Consider the following 24,424-nt stretch of genomic DNA (forward strand, 5'->3'; position numbering starts at 1 on the left):
TGGTGTGAGTCTCTGTGGTGATTTGAATGTAGGATGTCTACATAAAGTCATGTGTTTGAATACATAATCCCAGTTGGTGGCCCTACTTGGAACCTCTCTTAGGATGTGTGTTGCAGTTAGGTTTGCATTGCTGGCAGAGATCACCCAACCAAGAGCAGCTTGTGGAAGAAAACAAGGGTTTATTTTGGCTTACAGACTCAAGGGGGTGCTCCATGATGGCAGGGGAAAATGATGGCATGAGCAGAGGGTAGACATCATCTCCTGGCCAACATCAGGTGGATAATAGCATCAGGAGAGTGTGCCAAACACTGGCAGGTGGACACTGGCTATAATATCCATAAGCATCCCCCCTCCCCCGAAAATATTGGGAACCTAGCATTCAGAATAGCTAAGTTTATAGGGGACACGTGAATCACACTGCCACAACGTGGAACCCTGCTGGAGGAGTTGTGTCACTGGGGGTGGGGAGGGTTTGTGGTGTTCTTCCTGTCTACTTCCTGCATGCTGATGTGAAGATGTGACGCAGGCTTCCTGCTGCTCCCATGCTTTCCGCAGCCTAATAGACACTTCCTCTTGAAACTAAGCCAGAATCAACCCTTTCCTTCCATAAGTGGCTTCTGTTTGGGTATTTTGTCCCAGCAACGAGAAAATAACTAATGTAGGATTTCCCAGGACACGTCCGTTTCATTTTATTTTTTATTGGAGAGAGAGGGGAAGAGTTGGTGCACCAGAGCCTGTGGCCACTGCAGATGTACTCTAGATGTGTGCGGCACCCTGTGCACATGTGTCACTTTGTGTGCATATGTCACCTTGTGTGTTTGACTCGTGTGTGTTCTGAGGAGTCAAACTGGATTCTTAGGCTTTGCAGGCAAGTGCCTTAACTGCTAACGCCCCCTCTCTAGCTTACCAGGACATTTTCAAAGGAGCTTTGAAGTAGCAAGTTTGCTGGTAAACATTGTATGTTGGTTTGGATTGCAGTTGTCTAATAATCATACCGCTTAATCAAAGAAAATAATAGTGGTTTTGAGGGAATGCTTATTTTTCTCTAACATTACACAGATCCAGCAAAAGGCATTCCGAGGCTGGCTTGGTTAGAACCACCGTTGTCCGTGACCTAGGCTTCTTTAATGTGTTCCCACAGGCCTGGGCCGCTGCCTGTTCCCAAGGATGGCCCTGCGAGCTGCCCTTCGCAGTTTGCCCTCCTTCTCCCCCCAGTTGGTAGAAAGGAGGAAACAGGTAAGAAAGGGCAAGGAAAGTTTTTGGAAGTTGTCAGATAATACTCATGCTTATGTTTTGTCTACCAGAACTTTGTCATTTGGCCACATCTCACTGAATGCATGGCTGAAGCGTGGTTTTCTTCCAGGCTATGCCCCTTGAAAATCGGCATTCCTGCCACGATGGACTATGACAAGCGTCAGAAGCAGGCTCTGCCTCACGCTGTAGGTTTGAAAAGAGCTATGATTATGATTTGCTAGTCTCAGCCACTTCAAACAATAAATGGTTAGAAATTGCGAGTTAGGTTTTAAGAAAGTGGCTATTTACCCTTGTGCTCACATAAAACTTGCAGTGTCTCTTTTCTAATTATTATCAACCCTTGAGTCTGTAAGGACATTTGATGTTCACTGGCAGTGGACACTCGTGTGTACACTGCCACTGTTTTAACCTCAGTGCTGAAAGCCTTCCCTGAAAATAACAACCCCACTTCTGGTATGCATAGAATAGGGCCATCTGTTGCTGTTTCTCAGTAGTTCTCACTGAGATTGTTGGGCATTCTACTCTTCTATAAGTGTACCTACGTATTTGCTCCCAGAAATAGTCTTGTCCTTTTGTTTTAGAGCTGAGTCGGTCTGTATGCATGGAGCTCTTCCGGGAAGAGCTTGGGCTTGCTCCAGGGCATGATTCTGTGCTCGATAAGCAGACCCTCTTCTGTTACATCCCTATCTGGTTCAGAAAAGTAATTGCCTCTGAATATCTCGTAAGTAGCCGAAATTATTCAGGACTTAGGAAATAAAGAATATATGTTTTAATTTAAATGCTTTATACATTACTCGTTTGAATATTATAAAGTAATCTTTAGAGACCTTTAAAGGAGACCCTTGACGCATATCATCGTTGAAATAAATTTACCAATTTCATTTCAGTTTCTGGGTGAGGTTGTCGAACACCCAGGTAGTCTGTGGTAAATGGGCCACATGGGGGTGCCCTTGTGTAGAAAAATGGTACAAAATTGAACAGAACTCTGCCTTCAATGTGAGTGTCAGGATGTTCTGTTTATACTTGAATGGAGGTCAGTATCTGTAAATAGGCCAAGGACAGGTTTATTCTGGCCTACAGTTACATTATAGTGGGGAAGGCACGGCAGCTGGAGCAGCTGGCCTCTGCTGTTGGATAGACAGACTTCCTTCCTTTTCAAAACTTTGATAAATAAGTAGCGTTTCCCCCAGAGATCCCTGGGAATGGTGTGTGTCACTGTTCAATATTCAGTTTCTTTTTCCTTCGCGTTGCTGGAAGTGGCAAGGCTGACCCCTGTCGCCCGGGAGCAGTGTGTCCCGGGCCGCGCTCACGTTTGCCAGAGTCCCGCTGGAGCTGCTGCGCGGGCTGCAGGGTCGAACGCCCGGGCTCTCGCTTACCGCGCTGCTGAGGAAGGGTGTGGGAATTCAGGAGGTGCAACTTGCTAGAGGAGGTGGGTCGCTGGGGGTGGGCCTTGAGGTTTAGTAACTGAGCCCCGCTGGCTTGTCCTGATTCCTGACTGTGCATACAGTGTGCGTAGCCGGCCTCCTGCTCCCGCTGCCAAGCCTTCCCCACCGTGACGAGACTGTACGGCAGAATAAGCCTGTCCTTGAGCTGCTTGCCCTCAGACCTCGGTTGTAGCCTGTCCTTGAGCTGCTTGCCCTCAGACCTCGGTTGTAGCCTGTCCTTGAGCTGCTTGCCCTCAGACCTCGGTTGTAGCCGTGAGAAAGTTAAGCAGCGCGTGCCTCCACTGCAGCCGCGGAGTGCGCCTACCTCACGGGCGCGCATCCACCGCACGTGCCCTGCTGCTACTTCCAAACTTCATCTTGTGCGCATACTTTTGCATCTTCCGAAGAGTCTTCTTCAGAGGAGTTTGGTAAACATGATGAGAACCCGGGTTTCAAAGTGTCTCGTGGATCTGTCTTCATGTGGTCTCTAGAGCAGCTGGAGATGAGCAGAAGCCCCGAGGCATGCTGGTAACGCTTCCGCTAGGGGGTTACACCAGTGCACGCAGGCCAACCCGGGGGCACGGGACGCGTCACCGTCTCGGGCTAAGCACTGTCTTAGATGTGTAGTCTCCCACATCTCTTTTCAGGTGCCCTACCCACATGCTATCCGGATGTGCCTATCCTGGCTTCCCGAAGCCCTTTGCACCGGACAAGGTGTTTCCCTGGTCCTGCGTCACTAGTGCTTAGCGCAGCCCACTGTGCTGTCAAGAGCTGCTGGAAGGGATGAGTGCAGACTGACCCACTTCAAAGAAGGATGGCTACACCAGCGCTTCAGCATCTGTAAATCCTTAGGTTCTTTGAATCTCAGCTTTCGTAGGAAACATAATTTAAACCGTTATCAACTTATTTATACACAAGTAAAATGCAGACTATGTTTATATAGTTTTAATGATTTGCTTCTTTTAGTCACTAGGTGTCAGGTTATGCGTGAAGTTTAAACTTCAGTAATTGCTCTGCTGTCCTCTGGCTCTTTTTCTTTTGGAATAGATTTGCACTGAGTCGGACCTCTTAATTTGTTCCTCTTGCCTGCGGAGACTTTTGAAAACACTTCATCATTGAAATAAATTTTATAAGTTTCATTTCAGTTACTGGGCAGAAGTTGCGAGCACCCAGCTAGTCTGTAGTAAATGGGCCACATGGTGGTGCCCTTGTCTGTGAGGAAGCCCAGAGGCATGAGGAACATTCCTCTGCACTTCAAATGATTGCTTGAGACCAGGATTTCCTGTTAACCTGCATTTTCAAGATAACACTAGTGGAAGCTGGGAGTGGTTAGTAGTGGTGTGTGGGTGGGGGAGAGGGTGAGCCATTTTTAAAGAACATTTGTTTAATTGAGAAGTTTGCCTACATAAATAAATAGAAATTCTATGACACAACTCCCATCCTTTGGAAAACATAAATAATAGACCTTCAAGAAACAAGGTGAAAATAAAAGCCACCAGTAATCTCACCACCCAGGTTTAGTTTCAGTACTAATGTTGGCGTATTTCCTCATAGATTTCTTCTTATTGAGCATCTTGAATTATATTTGTTTCTATTCTATAACAATGACCATTTCTATCTAAACAGACATCTTTATCAGTATTTAGTTCATGATGGCATAATTTGATTTCCTGGGTATACTGTAAATGACTTGATTACTGTATTTTTCTTAAATATAGAAAACATATGCTTGTACATTATTTTATCTACTGTATTTTATTTATTCATTTATTTGAGAGAGAGAAAGAGAGAAGGATAGAGAGAGAGAGAATGAGAGAGTGAGAGAGAGAATGGGCATGCCAGGGCCTCCAGCCACTACAAACGAACTCCAGATGCATGCTTCCCTTGTGGGTCTTGGAGAATTTAACCAGGATCCTTTGACTTTGCAGGCAGATGCCTTAACTGCTAATCCATCTCTCCAGCCCTGTTGTATTTTATTTATTTGAGAGCGAGAGAGAAGAAAAAGAGAGAGAGGATGGATGGGTGTGCAAGGGCCTTTAGCTGCTGCAAATGAATTCCAGAAGCATGTGCTACCTTGTCCACCTGGCTTACATAGGTCCTGGGGAATTGAACCTAGGTCCTTTGGTTAGCTTGGCTGAGGATATGTCCATCTAGTTTTTTACAAAACCAATTCTTTGATTGATTTGTGTATTGTGATCTTTATCATTTCTTGCTATCTTTTGGGTTTGGGATTGGTGTCTTGTTTTTCTAGCACCTTAAGCTGAATAATTAAATTGTTTATTTGAGATCATCTAGAATTTTTTTTTTTCCCAAAGTAGATTCTTGCTCTAGCCCAGGCTGACCTGGAATTCACTATGTAGTCTCAGGCTGGCTTGGACCTCACAGTGATCTTCCTACCTTGTCTTCCTGATTGCTAGGACTAAAGGCATTCATCACCATGCATGCCTGGCAGAGAGAGTAAAAGGGCCCCCAGTTGCTGCTCAGGAACTCCAGACACATGTATCACTCAGAATTTTTTTGTTAACATTTTTTAAGTTCATTAATGCATGTGCATGTGTGTGTTTGAGAGGGAGGGAGGGAGAGAGAGAGAGAGCAAGAAAGAATAGGAGCACCAGGGTCTCTAGCCACTGCAAATGAACTCATGACACAATGCACCACCATGTGCATCTGGCGTTTGTAGGTTCTAGGGAGTTGAACCTGGGCTGAGATCTCCAGCCCCATCACTCAGACATTTTAATATGAGCACTTATGGTTGTCAGTTTTCCTCTTAGCACTGCCCTAATTGTATCCCAGAAGATCTGATAGGTTATGTGATCATTTTTGTTAATTTTTATGAAGTTAAAAATTTTATCCTTGTTCATTTGTTCACTGATCCACTGTTAATTTAATACTGTATTCTGTAGTCTGTAAGTATTTGTGCAGTTACTAAATTTTCTCTTGCTTTAGTTTCTAGTTTTATTTCACTGTGGTCAGGTAGGATACAAGGAATTATGCCGATGCTTGTTTTTGCTCTTCTCTGGTCATATGTGTTTTGGGTTCTCAATGCCTCCTATGTTTGCCTGGAAACATCTCTCTCTAGGTTGGAGAAATTTTCTGCTATGACCTCATCCAATAATCCTTTAATTCCTTTTGAAGTTATCTCAGCTCCTTCTAGGTGGTGGTTTGATGGTTTGGTCTCTTGAACATATCCCAGACTTCTCGGAAGTTCTGCTTGTGTTTCTTGGATTTTTTTCTTTACATGTGTCTGTGTGTATTGCTCTCTCCACTCTGTCCCCATTTCTGCTGTTCTTTTGCATGGCCTTGTGTGTTGGTAATGCTCTGTTGTGACTTTTATTTCACCAATTGTTACTTTCATCTCTTGAATTCCTGTTTGGTTCTTTCCCTGCATTTTAGTATCATTTACTTGGGAGATTGTCTTGTCAATGTCCCGAATGGATCACCTTAGTTCATTCATCTGCTTGATGGAGTCTTCTGTATGATCGTTGATCTTTTTTGGAAATGGGATACTGTGTTAGTTCTTTCTATAACATTTTCCCTTCTCTGTGATTTTTGGCTTCTATTATTGGGAAGTTGGAAGCTGGAATGGGTCATAGCGGACTGATTTCTTACCTTCTTTCTGTCTCACCTTGTGTTTTTCACATCTGTTTAAGGTCACCTCCCTCCTTCCTAGTACTATTTGGTGGTTTGTTTTGTTTCCTGTGGGACCACTTTACTTAGTGACGCACTGCTTGTAGCTATTAGGATGAGTCACATTTGTGTTCCACTCCTATTTGTGAGCAAATCTGGTCCTCTAAACTTTTTTCCACTATATTTGTAATCCTGGGTGAGGCTTAGCACTAGACGAATGAGGCTGGTGTGCATGTAGTGCTGAAGCAGACCCTGAACTGATGGTACCACCCTGGCCAGAGAGAACAGGTGGTGTCTTGGGTGCTGGCTGGCCTCTCCCACACAGGGTGGGAGGGCAGGGTCGGGGAGCGCTGCTTCGTGCTGGAGGTGCTGCCTGCATTTCCTGCGTGGGCTGCAGTGATGAGATTCTGCTTTTCAGCAAGTGTGCCGGCTGCCATTTTTTTAAAATGATTTTACATTTCAACTAATAGCTAATAATAATAATAGCGAATACATGTTCAATATTGTCAGAAAAATTTTATTTAATGTTTATATGAATATTTTCTTGTGTAGCTATTATCCTGAAATTTGGATTTTCCTTAGACTTTCTCCCAGAGCTGATAGTATCAGTGGTTATTAGCATTGATTCCTGGGCAACTTCCTGGATTTGAATACAAGTTCTCCAGTCAATTTTCTTTTCCTTTTATATTTAAATTTTTATTAGCATACAGAGAATTAGATTTCAAACAAATATTTGTTTCCCCTCCTCCCACTTTTCCATTTGTGGAGCTCCTCATAAGCCCTTTCTTTGCTTTCATGCTACATAGTTCCTTTGATTATCTTCCTACCTTCTCATCACCTTTTATTTCCCTCTGTAGACTGTCTAGGTATATATATCCTATATCCACTCTTGGATCCTTTTTTTTTACACATATACAAATGTCAAAAGTAAAGGTCCATATATGAGGGGAAACATGGGACTTTTGTCTTTCTGGGTTTTCATTGCCTCACTTAAAATAATTTTTCCACTTCTATCCATTTTTCCTGCAAATATCATATACTCATTTTTCTTTGCAATTGAATAATATTCCATTGTGTATATATGTGTGTTTTCATTAGCCATCCATCAGTTGATAGATGTTTAGGTTAATTTCATTTCTCATCTATTGAGAATAGAGCAGCAGTGAATACACACTGGCCCCATAGCCTCAGTTATTTTTTTAATAATATATTTTATTTATTTATTTGGGGGAGAGAGAGGGAGGGAGAATGAGCACACCAGGGCCTCTAGCCATTGCACACGAACTCCAGATGCATGTGCCCCCTTGTGCATCTGGCTTATGTGGGTCCTGGAGAATCAAACTGGGATCCTTTGGCTTTGTAGGCAAATGCCTTAACTGCTAAGCCATCTCTCCAGCCCAGCCTCAGGTATTTTTGACTAAGCTTCCAACATAGTCTCCAGCAGACAGAGCCCTGACAGAGGAGGTGTTCCACTGCTGGCAAATCTTGACCCAGCCTGAGGTGTTTTCAGAGAGCCAGTGTGAGCTTTGGCTGCTTGTTCTCTCTCTGCTATAATGTATGTTGCAGTGAACTAGCTGCTTGCACCATGTTGAAGCTTCCCTGGAGTTTGTAAGCCTGTAATAAATGATTTTCTCCCATAAGCTGCTTCTGATTGGGTGTTTGTGCAAGCAACAAGAAAGTAATTGCAACAGAAACTTGGTACCAGATGTGAGCCATTTCTGTGATAAATCTGACCATGTTCTTTATGATCTTTTAAAATGTGTTTGTGGGAGGAATCTGGAAGGATTTAGCATTGATATAGGGACTTATTTAATATTTATTAAGACTGGAGAAGCCTTGCAGTGTTCTAAGCACATTATTATGGGTTATTCTGGTGAGAATTTGAAAATGCTAAATGCAGAGAGAGTTTTGGACTATTATAAAGGCTTGTTTTAGGGAGTTTCAAAGAGGAAGGAGAGAGCTTTGTTGGAACTGGGCTACTGGCAGAAAGGCAGTCTGTGTTCTACCCATGCACTGAGAACTTGAGCAAAGTTGAGTTTAAAAGTAATGGACTGGGTGTGTTTGTCAGAAAGTATACAATAGAAATATATGAAAAATGTACATTTATCACAGGGAAAAAAATCAAGCAAGTTTGAAATTATAGGCACAGATTCTAGTTTTAGACTTCAACTGGAATTGTTAAGGAGATTACCACCATTAAGGGTGGACCAACTGTTTTGTATTAGAACAGTGCTAAAGATGCCCAGAGAAATAAAACCAGACCATGGAAGGCTGGAAATGGTAAGAGTTCAAATTTATGGAAAGGAAAACGCCTGAAGGAAGAATTTTGAAGGAGTACCTTGCTCTTCAAGATTTAAGCTTCATTTTCCCCCTGGAATTACAAATTTGACTGCCCATCTGGTACTGGTTTTGGAAGCATGAAAAATGCAGCAAAGAGGGTCATGAAATACATACAGATACAGGAGCTGCTGATATGTGACAATGCGAAGCAGGATTGAAATCCATATGGGATGCTCAGTAAGGCCAATGTATGGAGCTATGAAGAACCGTGGCTGCAGTGGAGACCCTAGGTGATGCAAGGACTGTGGAACGGCTGTTATGGTGAGCTGCTGGCTTGGGATGAAGTTTTTCCTGGGCTGTGAGCAGCCAAGCTGGAGGGATGGAATTAGAAATCCAGATACTTCATCACTAGTTGTAGATGTTGGACTTGGAAGTGCAGATATTTGATGTTTGCCTGATGGTTATTGATCTTGCATTTGCCCATTCTCCTCTTTTTTTTTCCCCCAGTGTAAAGATTACTCTGTTTCATTATGTGTTGGAAATATATAACTTGTATTTTAATTTTATAGGGCTCACAGTTAACAGACTGTCTTGACTCTCAGATGAGACTTTGGACTTTTGAAGATAAAGATGATGTGGTCGTTTGAAGCTGAAATGAATGCATCTTGCCTTCATGAGTCTATGGGACTAGGGGTGAAATGTGCTGATTACAATATAAATTACCCCATAGCCTGGAGTATTTTGTTTCATTTTGTTTTCTTGTTTTTTCAAGGTAGGGTTTCACTCTAGCCCAGCCTTACCTGGAATTTACTACATAGTCTCAAGGTGGCCTTGAACTCTAGGTGATCTTTTTACCTCTGCCACTTGAGTGCTGGGTTTAAAGGTGTACTCCACCACACTCAGCCAAATTAATCTCTGTGGGTATTTTTTTTTTTTTTTCTTTTTTCTTTTCGAGGTAGGGACTCGCTGTAGCCCAAGCTGGCCTGGAATTCACTCTGTATTCACAGGTGGCCTTTAATTTACAACAATCCTCCTACCTCTGCCTCCCAAGTGCTGAGATTAAAGGTGTGCTCCACCGCACCTGGCATCCCTGGGTATTTTTTGATTACTTCCTATTTAGTCTCTAGCAGGCAGAGGCCTGCTGGATGAGGTGTTTCTCTGGTGGTGGATGTTGAGTCAGGCCTGAGGTGTTTTTAGAGAGCCAGCTTGAGCTCTTGCTGTCTGTTCTGTCTGCCATGGATTTACGATGAAATGAATTAGCTTTTTGCACCATGATGAAGCTTCCCCTGGAATCTGTAAGCCTTAAGTAAACTGTTTTCTCCCATAAGTTGCTTTGGGTTGGGAGTTTGTTTTAGCACTAAGAAGGTAACTACAAAAATGCCTCAGTTTCTTTATCTGCAAAATAGGAATAATGACCATCCATCTTGAAAAACACAATGAAATGCTTATATCATGGCCTCCTATGTTGTAAGCACCATGTCAGCATCAAGCATTGTAACTACGGATCATTATGAATGGTTTGAAGGCTTTTGGTCAGTATTACCAAATTCCTGGAAGGTTTTACTATAGGGACCTCCTCATACTTTGTAGTATCTTACAGAATCAGTTGTTCCACACATTTAATTATTAACAAAACTTCATAATATATTTTCCCTTATTTCCATGTCATCTTTGCCCTTTGCTCTCTTTGCTATTATTTTTGTGACAGAAATTATTTGTTAACAATTTTTAGGGCCTAGACATGTTTCTCACATTATAATCAGGGGCCTAGACATGCTTCTCACATTATAATCAGGGGCCTAGACATGTTTCTCACATTATAATCAGGGGTGATCACAGGAGCGAGTTAGAGACTACTAGTCTAATGGTAGGTAATAAAGATGTCGAGGGTATTTGCAAATGCTGGGAAGATATCTGAGAAGAGTAACTTCTACAGTTTGCCTTTGGTTTTCAGAAGTGCAGGTGGACAAGGCGAGAAGGCTTCCTTAGAAATGGTCACCTGAAGATAAAACTGCAGAGAGAAAATTTGGAGAGCTCTCTGACTGATCAGAGCTGAACACATGAGATCTTTTCTCTCAGGTGTCAATGATCCCCAGGGACAGGCCTCCTGGCACCCCTGTATCTAACTAGCATTGCAACATTTCTTTTTCTCATCAGTGCTCATGGTGTGGCTCAGGATGGAGTGGGGTTGAGTCAGCTGGGGTGTGGCTTCTCAAGTCCCTGGGGCATGCCTGCAGATTCTGTAACCAAGGCTAAGTCTCTACCAGCTGCAAACTACATTTAAGCAAGAAACTTTGAGTGAGAGGCCATCTTGTTATGAAGCGGTTTTTCCAGTGGTGCAGAACAGTTGTCTGTGGTGTTCCCCCCCCTGTGTCCCTGCTGCTGACTCACTGTATGACTAGATGTGTTGTATTGTGGGGGTGGAAAGTGTTACACCTGGGGCTCACAGCTATGATTTCCATTGCCTTGAGAAGTTTGCCTTTATAACCTGGGAAGATAGTCTCAAAGCTTTGGTCAAAAACAGGCCACAGCTTTATTAAGAGTTCCGTGTCAGGGGCTCTGGAGGTGGCTCAGTGCTTGCCGCATGAACATGAAGACCTGAGTTTTGACCCCCAGCACATGCCTGTCATCCCAGAGATATAATCCTTGGGGCTTACTGATTGAATTGGTGAGTGCTGGGTTCAGCAGGAAACCCTGTCCAAAGAAGAGAAGGTGGAGAGTGGCTGAGGCAGACCCCTTGCTTCGACGTCTGGCCTCCACATTCACGTTTGCTGATCATGCCTGCCCAGCACATGCTTATACAAACAAAACACTCCCTCCTGAGGGACTCTTGTCAGAGTCCTGTAAAATGAAGTCTTTTAGCTGCATGGTAGGCCGTGTATTAAGGCTGGTTAGTACAGTAGTAAGATTATGTGAAATGATGCAAAATCCATGGTACCTTTACTATGCATGGTGCTGGGGATCTTACCTGCGGCCTTGACTATGCTGGACAAGTGTATCACTGATCTATACTCACACTCCTGTTGTTTATATGTTTATGAGCTACTGGATATTCTGCTTTGAGAATATCATGCATTCACTTACATTTTAAAATATTTTTTATTTTATTTATTTGAAAGGGAGAGAGAGAGAGAGAAAGAGAGAGAGAGAGAGAGAGAGAGAGAGAGAGAGAGAGAGAGAGAGAGAGAGGGAGGGTACACCAGGGGCCATTGCAAATGAACTCCAGACACATGTGCCACCTTGTGCATCTGGCTTACTTGGGTCCTGGGGAGTGGATCCTGGGTCCTTTGGCTTTGCAGGCAAGTGCCTTATTGCTAAGCCATCTCTTTAGCCCTATTAATTTAAATTTTAAATTGAACTGTTTTCATTCCTTAAAATTAATATATACCTTTCTAAAATTCCAGATTTTTTTCTGCCCTTGGCAGTGATGATTCAGATCAGTGAACATCACATCCTCTGTGATACTAAATGTTGTAGCTGTATCACAAGAACTAGAAATCTCTTACAGTTGCCTGTTCTTAGAACATGCATGTTGGAGAAAGTGGATTTAGAAGCAGATTCTGGGAACTTTATATTAAATTCTCCCTTGATTTTGAGAACGTATGCCAGTAACATCCTTTTCGCTGGGGAGCCTGTGCCTCTTCCTGTCCAACACTGTTGATGCTCAGCACCCAACAACCAGGCTGCTGGAGAGCCTGGGCTCTGACCCCTGATACTGGAGTGGAGACCCACAGAAAAGCATCTGTGGCAGAGATTTTCATCTCTATTGTTCCCACTCTTAGCTTACCTAGCACATTCTACTGCTGTCCTGCTTTTGGATTTGTGACAAATGCCCATGGAACCATGATGCATTTTGTCACATGGTATCTAAGCTTCAGGCAAAGAAACTCTTCACAATGCTTACATACATTTTCAGTTGCAGATTCTCCTTTCATAAATGTTCTGTTGCCTCTTCATTTTGTTTCCCCACTTGGATAGCCATCTTCGGAGGACCTTGTCTTGTCACCAGTTCTGTCTTCCCCCTTTTACTGCAACTCACTCCTCCTTTTGTGCCTCCCTTTCCATCCCTTTCCCCACCCCCACCATGGCCATCAGCTTGAGAGCCAGCCCAGAGTGCTTAGCTGTCTGTAAACCCGAATGGGGCACTCTATCCCAGTCTTAGTCCTTTTCCTATAACTTCTATGAAGTTTACCATATGATCCAATCAATCAATCAATAAATAAAAGAACTTTAAACACCTTTTCCTAAATACTAATAGTAATACATAAATGCATCCTTCTTGAGGAAGACTCTTAAGTTAGAGATTCCCCAGAATGAGGTAGGAACGATGCTACACAGATTTCTCTCCTTGAACCTTCCATATTTCTGATGGAACTGATCATATAACATCCATTTGTATGTAGATTATTTTGTGTTGATTCAGAAAGAATGTGCATTTTAATATATGATGTACACTGCCAGATTTCCCTGTTAAAACTCTACCATTTTCTCTAGCCACAGGTGGGGATTACTCATTTCTCTGAATTATATGTTACAACTTACACAAATAAAATTTCAAGAAAGAGAAGAAAATGATTATTTTCTATATTTGCATATCCTGAGTAGTATAGTTGAGCATTTCCCCATATCTTCACTGGTTATTTTCATTTCCTTTTTGAAATTTATCTTCACATCCTATGTTTAGTGGAGTTCTCTCTTTTTCCTTTGGAGAAGGAGAGAACAAATAAGGTGATATATACTAAACAGGTACTTCAAACTTCTCCGCAGCATCTGATGCAGTTCATTGGTTTAGAGTATAGGGGTGGAGGTAGGCGTCACGTCAGGATGCATCAGAGCATCTTGGCCACTGTAATGTAGCAATGTTGTGCTGTGTTCTCTCTTGTTTTTCTAGAGGGCTGGCTCCCTATTGCAGAAAATAGGTAGTGATATTCTTCTTTTTAAATTACTGTTTGCAGCCAGGTATATTAGCACACACCTTTAATCCCAGAATACTAGAGGCAGAGGTAGGAGGATTATCCTGAGTTTGAGGATAATCCAAAAACCAAAATAAATAAATAAAATAAAATAATTCTTTTTTGGGGGGGATTCAAGATAGGGTCTCACACTAGCCCAGGCTGACCTGGAATTCACTATGTAGTTTCAGGGTGACCTCGAATTTAGAGCAATCCTACTTCTGCCTCCCAAGTGCTGGGATTAAAGGTGTGTGCCACCATTCCTGGCTAAAATTACTCTTTGTATAGTGTCTGCGCAGGAAGGTCTGTTTGATGTTCCAGATAAGCCTGGGCATGCTGGTTTAGAAGAAAAGCTCTCATTTTCTGATACTGCTTCATTCATTTATTCAGCTTCAGAAGTAGAGCACTGAGAAATTGGCAATTCCTTTTTTCCCCCCTACATTTATTGGGGCTTTCATTGTTTGATAACAATAACAAAAATGAAGTGAGTTTTAGAATCAGACTTAAGTTCTCACTTAGGTATGGACTGTGGAAATTTTGTCTGGCTGACCACTCCTTCCCTCCCTCCCCCCTCTGACTTCTTCCCTTTGCCCAAGCTGCCCTCAAGCACGTGCTCTCCTGCGTCTTGGCTTCCTGAATGGTTCTGATTACAGGGGTGCACCTCCCTGTTCAGCTCTCACTCATACATCCAATCTCTCGTGTTTATTCATAGCTTGAACGTTTCCCATGCCATCCAACTCAGGCGTGCAGTAACATTCTAATGACCGTTTATAGAGAGGGTATGCACACAGCACTATTTGTAGTTGTGGTTCTCTCTGAAGGATGTGTCTGGCCTATAAGGGAGTTTTCCAAATGACATTCATATATGCCAAGGCTAAGGTAAAGGTGTTGGACTGTGTGTTCCTTTTATTGCAAGGGAATTAATACTGCCTGAGGTGTTAGAAGAAAGTACGTTAAGTTACTTCAGCTTTAAACCAGACATCATATTGGTTTACCTCATGGTCCAAAACAGCAGCCACAAAAAGTAATCAAGTGGCTGTTTTTAAAGAGACTGCTTATGGATCACTGCCTAATGAGGAGGGAGAGACAACTTTGCTCTCCAGGATCCTACAACATAGTGGGGAATCTGGCTATGCTAATGTTTGTTTAAAAGGGGTGTTGACTAGTCCAGCTGGGTGGGAGTGTCTAGCTGGCGTTTTCTCTCTGCCTGGAAAGTTAGCAGCACAGGCCCTCTGGAGCAGTGGGAGAGAGCTAGGATGATGGGGCAGCTGGTGCACAGCGACCTGGACTGGAGGGCGAAGCTGGTGGGGCTGATGTGCTGCTTGGGTGAGTAGAGTCACCCTGGAACCCGCGTTCCCGTTTGCACAGCTGGGAAAGGCAAGCGGCACCACTTGCTTGGGCTTGCCCGCCCGTGTTTACCGACTGCCAGGCACCTTTCAGAAATCCTAATGGAATGCAGGCCACTTCAAAAGCTCCCGGGGAGAGAACCTTTTTGCCTGTTGTCATGCATAGAATATGTATTTGTAGAGTCAGTGTTTACCATGTGTTTGATGCTTGTGCATTTAGATTTGAGTGAATTTTAATGACAACTAGAAAGTGTGTCATTTTAACAGTACATTTTTAAAAGTCATTTATTTATTTTGAGAGAGGGAAAGGGGTGGGGGGAGAGAGAGAGAGAGAATATGGGCGCGCCAGGGCTTCTAGCCACTGCAAACGAACTCCAGATGCATGTGCCACCTTGTGCATCTGGCTTACATGGGCCCTGGGGAATGGACCCAAGGTTCTTTGGCTTTGCAGGCAAACACCTTAACCACTAAGCCATCCCTCCAGCCCCACTAACAATGCTTTTAACCATCATCTTTTCATATACATATATATACATATATATATATACATAGTTTATTTTTATTTATTTATTTGATAGTGACAGAGAGAGAGAGAGAGAGAGAGAGAGAGAGGGAGAGAGAGAGAGAGAGAGGCAGGCAGATGGGGAGAAGAGAGAGAATGGGTGCGCCAGGGCTTCCAGCCACTACAAGCAAACTCCAGATGCATGCACCCCCTTGTGCATCTGACTGGCTAACGTGGGTCCTGGGGAATTGAGCCTTGAACCAGGGTCCTTAGGCTTCACAGGCAAGCGCTTAACTGCTAAGCCATCTCTCCAACCCTCTCTTAATTTTTGTTATCCACAGTTAAGTTCTTACATATTTTCAGCTACTTAGTACTTTTAAAGATAATATTGTACATAAACTTTTATGTATATAAAGGTACATAAATGTATGTTTTCATTTAAAACTGTCTATATATTTTCAAATAGAGGAATGTTATACAACTTAATTCAGAATAATAACTGGGTAGTGTGTAAACCAGTCTAATGCGTTAGGATACCAGGCATAACTTTCCCTTTTTTTGTTGTCATAGCAACAGTGCCATAAACATAAATTTCAGAGTTAAGGTAACCCTGACTGAAATAGAGACTATGAGACTCATAATTGGAAAATTAGATGGTGTAATGTGAAATACTCCCTTTTAAAAGAATTTCCTTTTAAAATGATATGTATGGAAAAGTGGTAAAATCACAGTCTCCCCAGACCTTAATTATTCCCTGGTTGTAAGTTGCTGTCTCTGAATGGTTAGTTCTCTTTGTTTTGGAGCTGTGGGTATGGTCTCTTGTTAGGAGCTTCCCTTTGCTCTTGGTTGGGACTAGGCTAGGTTTGCCCTGATTTCAAAAGGAAAGTAGGTTTAGGTTATGACTTTTAGAAAACAGTGTCAGAAATTATGTGTCCCACCTGTTACTGAGTTATGTATGGTTGTGGCACTTTCCCCTTGGTACTGACTGTGGACCAACCTCAGTGTCACTTGCTGGCTGTTTAGTGTCATCTCAGGTCTCAGCCGTGCTTCTAAGTCTCCTGCAACAACTGAGACAGAACCTCAGTCATCAGAACTCTTTAATGGCTGTAGTATCCAAGAGAATCTCTCCTGTGACCTGGGGGGTAAATTAATTGAATAAGTTAGCTTTTCTGTTATATCATTTGGGTAAGAGATGGACTGATAACATCCTTACCACCTATGATCTATTACATGTTCCTTAAAGTACAGAAAATACTTAGAAAATAACAGATCTGTATGTGTAACCCTTACATTCCCAAGAGAACAGGAGTTTCCATAAAACTTACAATACATTGAATCAATGCAATGGAGTAGGTTTGTAAGCTTATATTGTTACATGACAGTTAAAAAATTTGGAGTTACAGAGTATCTTAATTCTTTATTTTATAACTTAGTATAGAAGATATCTATTCTTTTTTTTAAGAAAATACTTTTTTGAGGTAGGGTCTTGCTCTAGACCAGGCTGACCTGGCATTCACTATGTTGTCTCAGGCTGGCCTGGAACGCACACTAATCCTTCTGTTTCTGCTTCCTGAGCGCTGGGATGAAAAGTGCTCACCACTATGCCTGGCCTAAAAATAGTTTTACTTACTTATTTGACAGAGAGAGGGAGGGAGGGAGAGAGAGAGAGAAACGAATGGGTGCCTCCAGACACATGCATCACCTTGTGCATCAGGCTTTAAGTGGGAATTAGGGAAACTGGGCTATCAGGCTTTGCAAGCAAGCACCTTTTAACTGCTGAGCCATCTCTCCAGCCCAAGAAGATATCTATTCTTGACTTAGTACTTTCTGTTTTTGTTTTTTTTTTTTTTTTTCCTTTTGTGGTGCTAAGGTTCAAGCCAAGGGTCTTGCTCTTATGAGGCAAACATTCTACCATTTTTAATCTAAGATTTTTGTTGTTCTTTTTGAGGTAGAATCTCACCAAAGCCCAGGGTAATCTGGAACTCATTCTTTAGCTCCAGGATGGCCTCGAACTCACAGCAATCCTTTAACCTCAGCCTTAGCTTCCTGATTGCTGGGACTATAGGCATGTACCACCATGCCTGGCTAGCCCAAGATTCTTAGTAAAATATTTTTCAACTGTTTCTTTTTGCCCCTTGAGGATTTAACATTAGGGGTCTAGGTTGCTAATGGATAGAAATCTTATAAATATTATCTTGGAAGTAATTTTGTGTTGCTCAGTATGCTAGAGGCTGAAACCTGACAAACTGCTGAAACTGTGATTTGAGTGTTGACTTTTGGTGTGGAGTCACCCTTGTTTATAATCTGCCAAAGTTCACTGTGTAGGGACCGGTCCTCAGACAATCCTCTGTGGTGTGGTGGGGGGCTGTTCCCGTTCTTCCGTGTGAAAGATGACAGTGCCTTTGGGTAGCGGGAGCACTCGGAAGGGAGTCATAACGCCTGGGTTCTCCCATGGCCTTCCGGGGTGGAATGACTGACTCGGGCTGCTCAGTGGAGACGCTGCAGTGGCTGTTTTGCTGCTCTGCTTTCCTCCTTCACGCCTCGCCTCACAGTCTCGGCCTTTCTCTCCATGTTTGCTTGCACATGTGGAGTGTTCTACATCTTCTTAAGGAGTGTGGTTATCATGCTGTCTTCACATCCCATGTCCTGTCTCGGGGTCAAGGCTAATGCTGTGCTTTTCCTCTTCAGTCCTTTGGTCCCTGCACCATCTTGGCCCTGATAGTGCAAGTGAATGAGTGAGTATGCTAGGGAAGCACAGAATTTGCATGTCTTTACTAAGAAGGACTAGTTGATGCTTTTCTTTCTTTTGACCTTAATATAATACTAGTTTAGCTCTATTTAGAACATTTTAGATCTAGCAGGGCTAAGTCAGACGCCATCTTTTATTTTTTGGCTTTGCATAAGATGCATTTTATTTTATATTTTTTGTTTTTTGGGGGTAGGGTCTTGCTGTACCCTGGGATGACCTGGAATTCACTATAATCTCAGGCTGGCCTCGAACTCACAGCGACCCTCCTACCTCAGCCTCCGAGGTGCCACCACGCCCAGCATAGTATGCATTTTAAGCTAAACATTTATTTTTCACTAAGATGTTATCTGGAAGACATAACTAAATTGTGTCACCAACCTCCACCCCACCTTTGAGGGTTAGGTAAGTGAATGTTCTAAAGCAGCTATGAAGGGCTGGAACCAACATTAACTGACAGAAGTTTTCATCTAAATTATAAAAATATTTAAGTAAAAAAGGAAAGGGTCTGGAGAGATGGCTCAGGGGTTAAAGGCACATGCTTGCAAAGCCTGACTGCCAGGGGTTCCATTACCCAGTACCTGCTCGAAGCCAGCTACACAAAACGGGGCATGCATCTGGAGTTCGTTCTGGCGCTCCATCTCTGTCACCGTGTTGTGGCATGCTCTCCTAGTACACACAGATAAGGCCTTATGCCCCAAACCCAGCACTGCCAAAAGAAATTGTATGCATGCCTTCTTGTTCTTGCTGATATTTTCAGCTGTGATCCCTTTGATCATCTCATCATGATTTTGCAGACTTGTTTTCTCTGTGCCAGCATTTTATCTCTGTCTGATCTGATTCCCACTTGCCTTAAGCCTTGTGGGCAGGTCCAGGTTGGGCTTCTTTCTCCCTCCCTCCCTCCCTCCCTCCCTCCCTCCCTCCCTCCCTCCCTCCCTCCCTCCCTCCCTCCCTCCCTCCCTCCCTCCCTCCCTCCCTCTCCCTTCCTTCCTTCCTTCATTTCTTCTTTCTTTATTTTATTTTTATTTTTTATTTTTTATTTTTTATTTTTTTAATTTTTCGAGGTAGGGTCTCACTGTAGCCCGAGCTGATCTGGAATTCACTATGGAGTCTCAGGGTGGCCTCGAACTCACAGCAATACTCCTACCTCTGCCTCCTGAGTGCTGGGATTAAAGGCCTAGGACACAATCTTTAAGAGTATATCTTATATACTGTTGTGTATAAAAATATGCCATTTTCTACTGATTTTTGGTTCCAGCTCACACACAAGTCATACATTTGTAGCTAGGATCCACGTATGAGAGAGAACATGTGACGTTTGGCTTTCTGGGCCTGGATTATCTCACTTAGTATAATCCTTTCTAGATCATCCATTTTTCCTTCAAATTTCATTTTTCTTTACCACTGAATAGAACTCCATTGTGTAGATGTACCACATCCTTAATATCCATTCTTCTGTGGATGCAGTGCCTAGCAATACCTACACAAGGCCCTCATAACAGGAGAAAAAGATGATGACATCAAATTAAAAGAGAGACTAATGGAGAGAGGGAGGGGATATGATGGAGAGCTGAGTTATGATAGGGAAAGTGGGAGAGGGGAGGGAAATACCATGGTTTGTTGTCTGTAAGTATAGACGTTGTCAATAAAAAAATATATATATTAAAAATATGCCATTCTTCTTTGTTCTCCTGAGTTGGACCCCCTGAAACAGTGATCACATTGTGGGCATCTGTTTGTTGCCTGTGCACTGTGGCATGTACGGCAGCCTAGACAACAATGAATAAGATGCAGATGATACACTTGGAGGCTGGCCAAGGGAATCATAAATGTTTGTGGATGATCATGTTGGTTTTAAGAATTATTGATTTCAGTGTTCTTTGGACATAGTATTAAGTTACTATTAAAGTAATTTTGGGTTTCACAGTTGGAATCAGATAAATATAACAATTTTATTATGAATTGAGTTAATTTGTATTAAAGCCTCTAGATTGTGGGTCTGTTCTTTTTAACTCCTTTTCTTACTGTTTTAATATTAGATGTGAAGTCAAGAAACAGAACAGAAGTTTAGGTACCAAAAAAGTTAGAGGTAGAACCAAATAATAGCTTATATTTAGGTATTACTTGTTTTGCCCCCTCCCCAAAATAGGAAAGAGTTTCAGAAATGCTTGGCATTAGAGTGTCCCAATATTCCATTGTTGATTAGCTTTGCAAAAATTGTGCACAAATACCACTGGATACTTTACTAAGGTTTTTTTTTTAACTGTTTCCTTCTCATTAAGTTTTTTTAATGTTCTTTAAAAAATTTATTTCCATATTGGAAACACCCATGATGTGTCTTCCCATTGTAACACTCCATATGCACTATGTTTATAACTTTTTGTGATAAATTCTGGGAGTAGGGCTGGAGAGATGGCTTAGCGGTTAAGTGCTTGCCTGTGAAGCCTAAGGACCCCGGTTCGAGGCTCGGTTCCCCAGGTCCCATGTTAGCCAGATGCACAAGGGGGCGCACGCGTCTGGAGTTCGTTTGCAGAGGCTGGAAGCCCTGGCGCGCCCATTCTATCTCTCTCCCTCTATCTGTCTTTCTCTCTGTGTCTGTCACTCTCAAATAAATAAATAATTTAAAAAAAAAATAAAAAAAAATTCTGGGAGTAGACTTGCTGGGAAAGAGAGTGTACATTTTTTTAATATTTAAAATTTATTTTAAGAGACAAAGAGGGAAAGAGAAAAAGAGAGAGAGAATGGGAGTACCAGGACCTTTAGCCACTGCAGATGAACTCTAGATGCGTGCGCCCCCTTGTGCACATGTGCAGCATTGTGTGCTTGCGTCACTCTGCTTCTGCTTAGGTGGGGCCTGGAGATTTAAACATGAGTCCTTAGGCTTCACAGACAAGTGTGTTAGCCATTAATCCATATCTCTAGCCCAAGAGCACACATTTTGAATGTTTCGGTATACAGTGGCAAATTCTTCTACACCAATGCTGCTCCCTAGAGCTTTGTTCTAGCACCGGACTCTCACAGGAATTAGGTCGTGTTGGGATTGTTCTTGATCTGCACATTCCAGTGTTGGAAGTTGACTTTGAGATGTGTCTAGTACATCCAAGACAAACAAGAATCTGAACTGTTTATTTTATTGAATTAATTATCCTTTGTCTATCAATATGTGAGTGTTTGTTTCATGTTCTTTTTCTTTTTTTTTGGTTTTTCGAGGTAGGGTCTCACTCTAGTACAGCCTGACTTGGAATTTACTCTGTAGTCTCAGGGTGGCCTCGAACTCATGGCAATCCTCCTACCTCTGCCTCCTGAGTGCTGAGATTAAAGGTGTGTGCCACCATGCTTGGCTCCATGTTCTTTGTAAGCAGTTATTACATCTTGGCAGTTTTATAGATTAAAAAGCTCTTACCGTACTACTTTATTTTGTTATTTGTAAAATTGAGTACCTGTGAACAGTATTTATTTTAAATTTATTGATTAATTTGAGAGAGTAATAGAGAGAGAGAGAGAAGGAAGAAAGAGAATTGGCATGCCAGGGTCTCCAGCCACTGCAAACAAACTCCAGACACATGTGCCACCTTGTACATTTGGCTTACATGGGTCCTGGGGAATCAAAGATGGGTCCTTTGGCTTTGCAGGCAAGTGCCTTTATTGCTAAGCCATCTCTCCAGCCAACATTAATTTTTAATGGACTCCTTTGCCCATTACATATCTAGGAGCTTGTGTTTGGTCATTTTTGACATCTGAAATATTAATGTGGATAACCTTTGTCTGATATTACATAGTTTCCCCCTGTTGATTTGTTTTGTTTACATTTAAATTATCATATAAAGTACATATACATTTTAATAAATCGATCAAATATTTCAAAGAAACCTTAGTTCCACTATAGTAGTTTATGGAGGCTCAAGGATAAATATTGGAGAGGAAAAGAGTCAAGGAAGTAAGATGTGTCTTACTCCAGGGAAAGGATGTGAGGTACCTGGATAGCGTCAGGAGAGAATGGACTTGTCTTACTCCAGGGAAACATTAGAAGGTGCCTCAATTGTGGCGGGAGAGAATGGCGACCATGAGGAGAGAGGCAGCGTGGTGAATAAATAAAGGAGCCCATCTGAAGACATAGGATCTGAACTTAGCTCCTGCCCTCATCAAGATTTTAAAGTATTTGGCCAACTATGGACAAGTTTCTAATTCTTGGGGCTCGGTGTCTTCTATGAAATGAGAATGACAGCACCACCCTACCCCTGTGGATGCAAAGAGCAAATAGGATGGAAATTTGTTCAAGTGCGTTGGGAAGTTCAGTGCAAGGTGTCGGAGCGAAGGTTTAGGTTGACAGCGTTATGGAGGAGGCAGCGTGTGGGTTTCACAATACTGCGGCAGAGTGTGCTCGTTTAGTAGAGTCATGCTGGGTAATACGTGCTGGGTGAGAAGTACTGTGACAAATACCCTTCAGCACTTTCTTACAGGTGGCCCAAAGCTGCTAACATTTAATAAAATGTGAACATCCAGAACAGTGTCTTCTGAGTGTTCTTTCTAGTTCAAGTGTGTGATATGAAGACTACATTCATAGATCTCATAACCTTATTTTATGCCTTTTCTAATTTTTCAGATGAACGGGACAAGGTTCAAAAGAAAACATTTACAAAATGGATAAATCAGCATCTCATGAAGGTCGGTGTGTATTTCTTTCCCCTCTTGGAATTGTTTCGCATACTTCCATTACTGGACAGTGATTGTTGTGCAGCTCTGAAGCTCAGCTTTTGAACATCAAAACTTAAAAGTACATTCTAGAGGAGTTCACTTGGTTTCAGGCACCCATCATTATTTTGTGTGTGGTTTGTACATGGTGTAATGACAGAGGTGGGAAGATAAGTACACACTGACTGCAGTGTATTTTATTACATTAGCAAAACCCATTATTGGATTAAAAAAACTCAGCACTTCAGGGTTCTGTAAATATATTTGTATGTAGGGAATGAAAGAGCTGCATTCTGATAAGAATGTTTTCTTTCAAGATTGAAATTCTAGAATCAGATTTATGTGGGTGGCAGAGGGTTAAATAAGAGTGAAATTGGATTTTAGACAGAAATCTGAGTAGTTTTACTTCTGCCTTGTATAAAATAGAGTTTGGGGCTTGTGTCTGCATCACTTTGAAGCAGTTAATAGTTGTTCTTAGATTAATGTTATTTGTTGCTATAGGACACTTTAAGATTCTAATGTAAACTCTCAGAAAAGTATGTATGTTTATAGAATTTTTATGAGATGATTCTCATGAAATTGTTGTACTTCACTGTAGTCTTTCCAAAATTTAAGTAAATGGCTCATATGATTTCACAAATTCATATTGGTTATCTTTTCTCCCCCTACTTTTGTGAGGAGCTTGATATTGTGCTTCAATGTGCTTCTCCTAGAGAAACATTATTTCAAATGTTGCATTCTCTCTCTCTCTCTCTCTGTGTGTGTGTGTGTGTGGCGTGGTACACCATGTGCTTGCCCACAATGCCCTGTGGGCTCACCTGCAACAGCTGGAGGGTAATGTCCTGTGTCCCTTCTTCACACACCCACTAGTTTCTCTTTTCTAAGGGAGTATTTTACTGAGTCCAGAGCTTGTCATTTGCTAGCCCCAGCAATTCTCTGCCCTCTGCTCCCCACAGGACTGTGGCTACAGCTCTATGTGTGGTTATACCCAATTGTTTCCATGGGTTCTAGAGATCTGAACTCAGATGCCTCAGGCCCTCATGTTTGCACTGGAAGTGCCCTTTAGTCCATGAGCCATCTTCAGCCCTGGTGTGTTCTGAAGTTGGCCTATAAATCTCACTTTACCAATCATATAGCATGAGCGGTGACCATAACGTGACCCTGTCTCATCACTTTCTACCACAAATATTTTTTATTTCAGAGGCATGGCAGCATTATCTGGGAGACATGTGTCAGTCCCAGCGCCCCCCCATTACACAGTCCAACCCCTGTATCAAATTCTATTGAATCCTCCAGGAAGCATGCCTCCCACTCCCTTGTTAAGAGCTATTTTGGTGAGGAACTTCTGTTACTAATGGAAGCTGAAACCACTGGTGTGCTGAGAAGAGATAAAAGTTGAGACCTGCTCTATGATGCCTTTGCGAGGAAATATCATAGTTAATGGAGGTGGCCAGTCATTTGCTTGCTTTCTCTCTAGCCTTTGTCTCATCCTGCATGTGTCATGTACTTATTGTGAGGAGGACTCTTCTGTAGGTTAGGGGAGAAATGGGCTTGCTTAGAGTGTGAACTTTTGAGCTGAAGCTTCAAGAGGGTTTTTTTTT

At 42.4% G+C, this 24,424-nt stretch overlaps 1 protein-coding gene across 10 annotated transcripts in view; it reads left to right on the forward strand.

Moving 5' to 3' along the window:
- The window catches only part of Dst (dystonin), a 430,289-nt gene that overhangs the window by 140,211 nt on the left and 265,654 nt on the right, over window positions 1-24,424 (forward strand). For all 10 annotated transcript variants that reach the window (XM_045156178.1, XM_045156180.1, XM_004668209.3 and 7 more), the window contains one exon: window positions 22,735-22,796. In XM_045156178.1, the coding sequence (XP_045012113.1) occupies window positions 22,735-22,796 (62 nt within the window). The remainder of the gene's footprint in view (window positions 1-22,734; window positions 22,797-24,424) is intronic.

This window comes from Jaculus jaculus, chromosome 8 (assembly GCF_020740685.1).
Source record: "Jaculus jaculus isolate mJacJac1 chromosome 8, mJacJac1.mat.Y.cur, whole genome shotgun sequence".
NCBI classification, from domain to species: Eukaryota; Metazoa; Chordata; class Mammalia; order Rodentia; family Dipodidae; genus Jaculus; species Jaculus jaculus.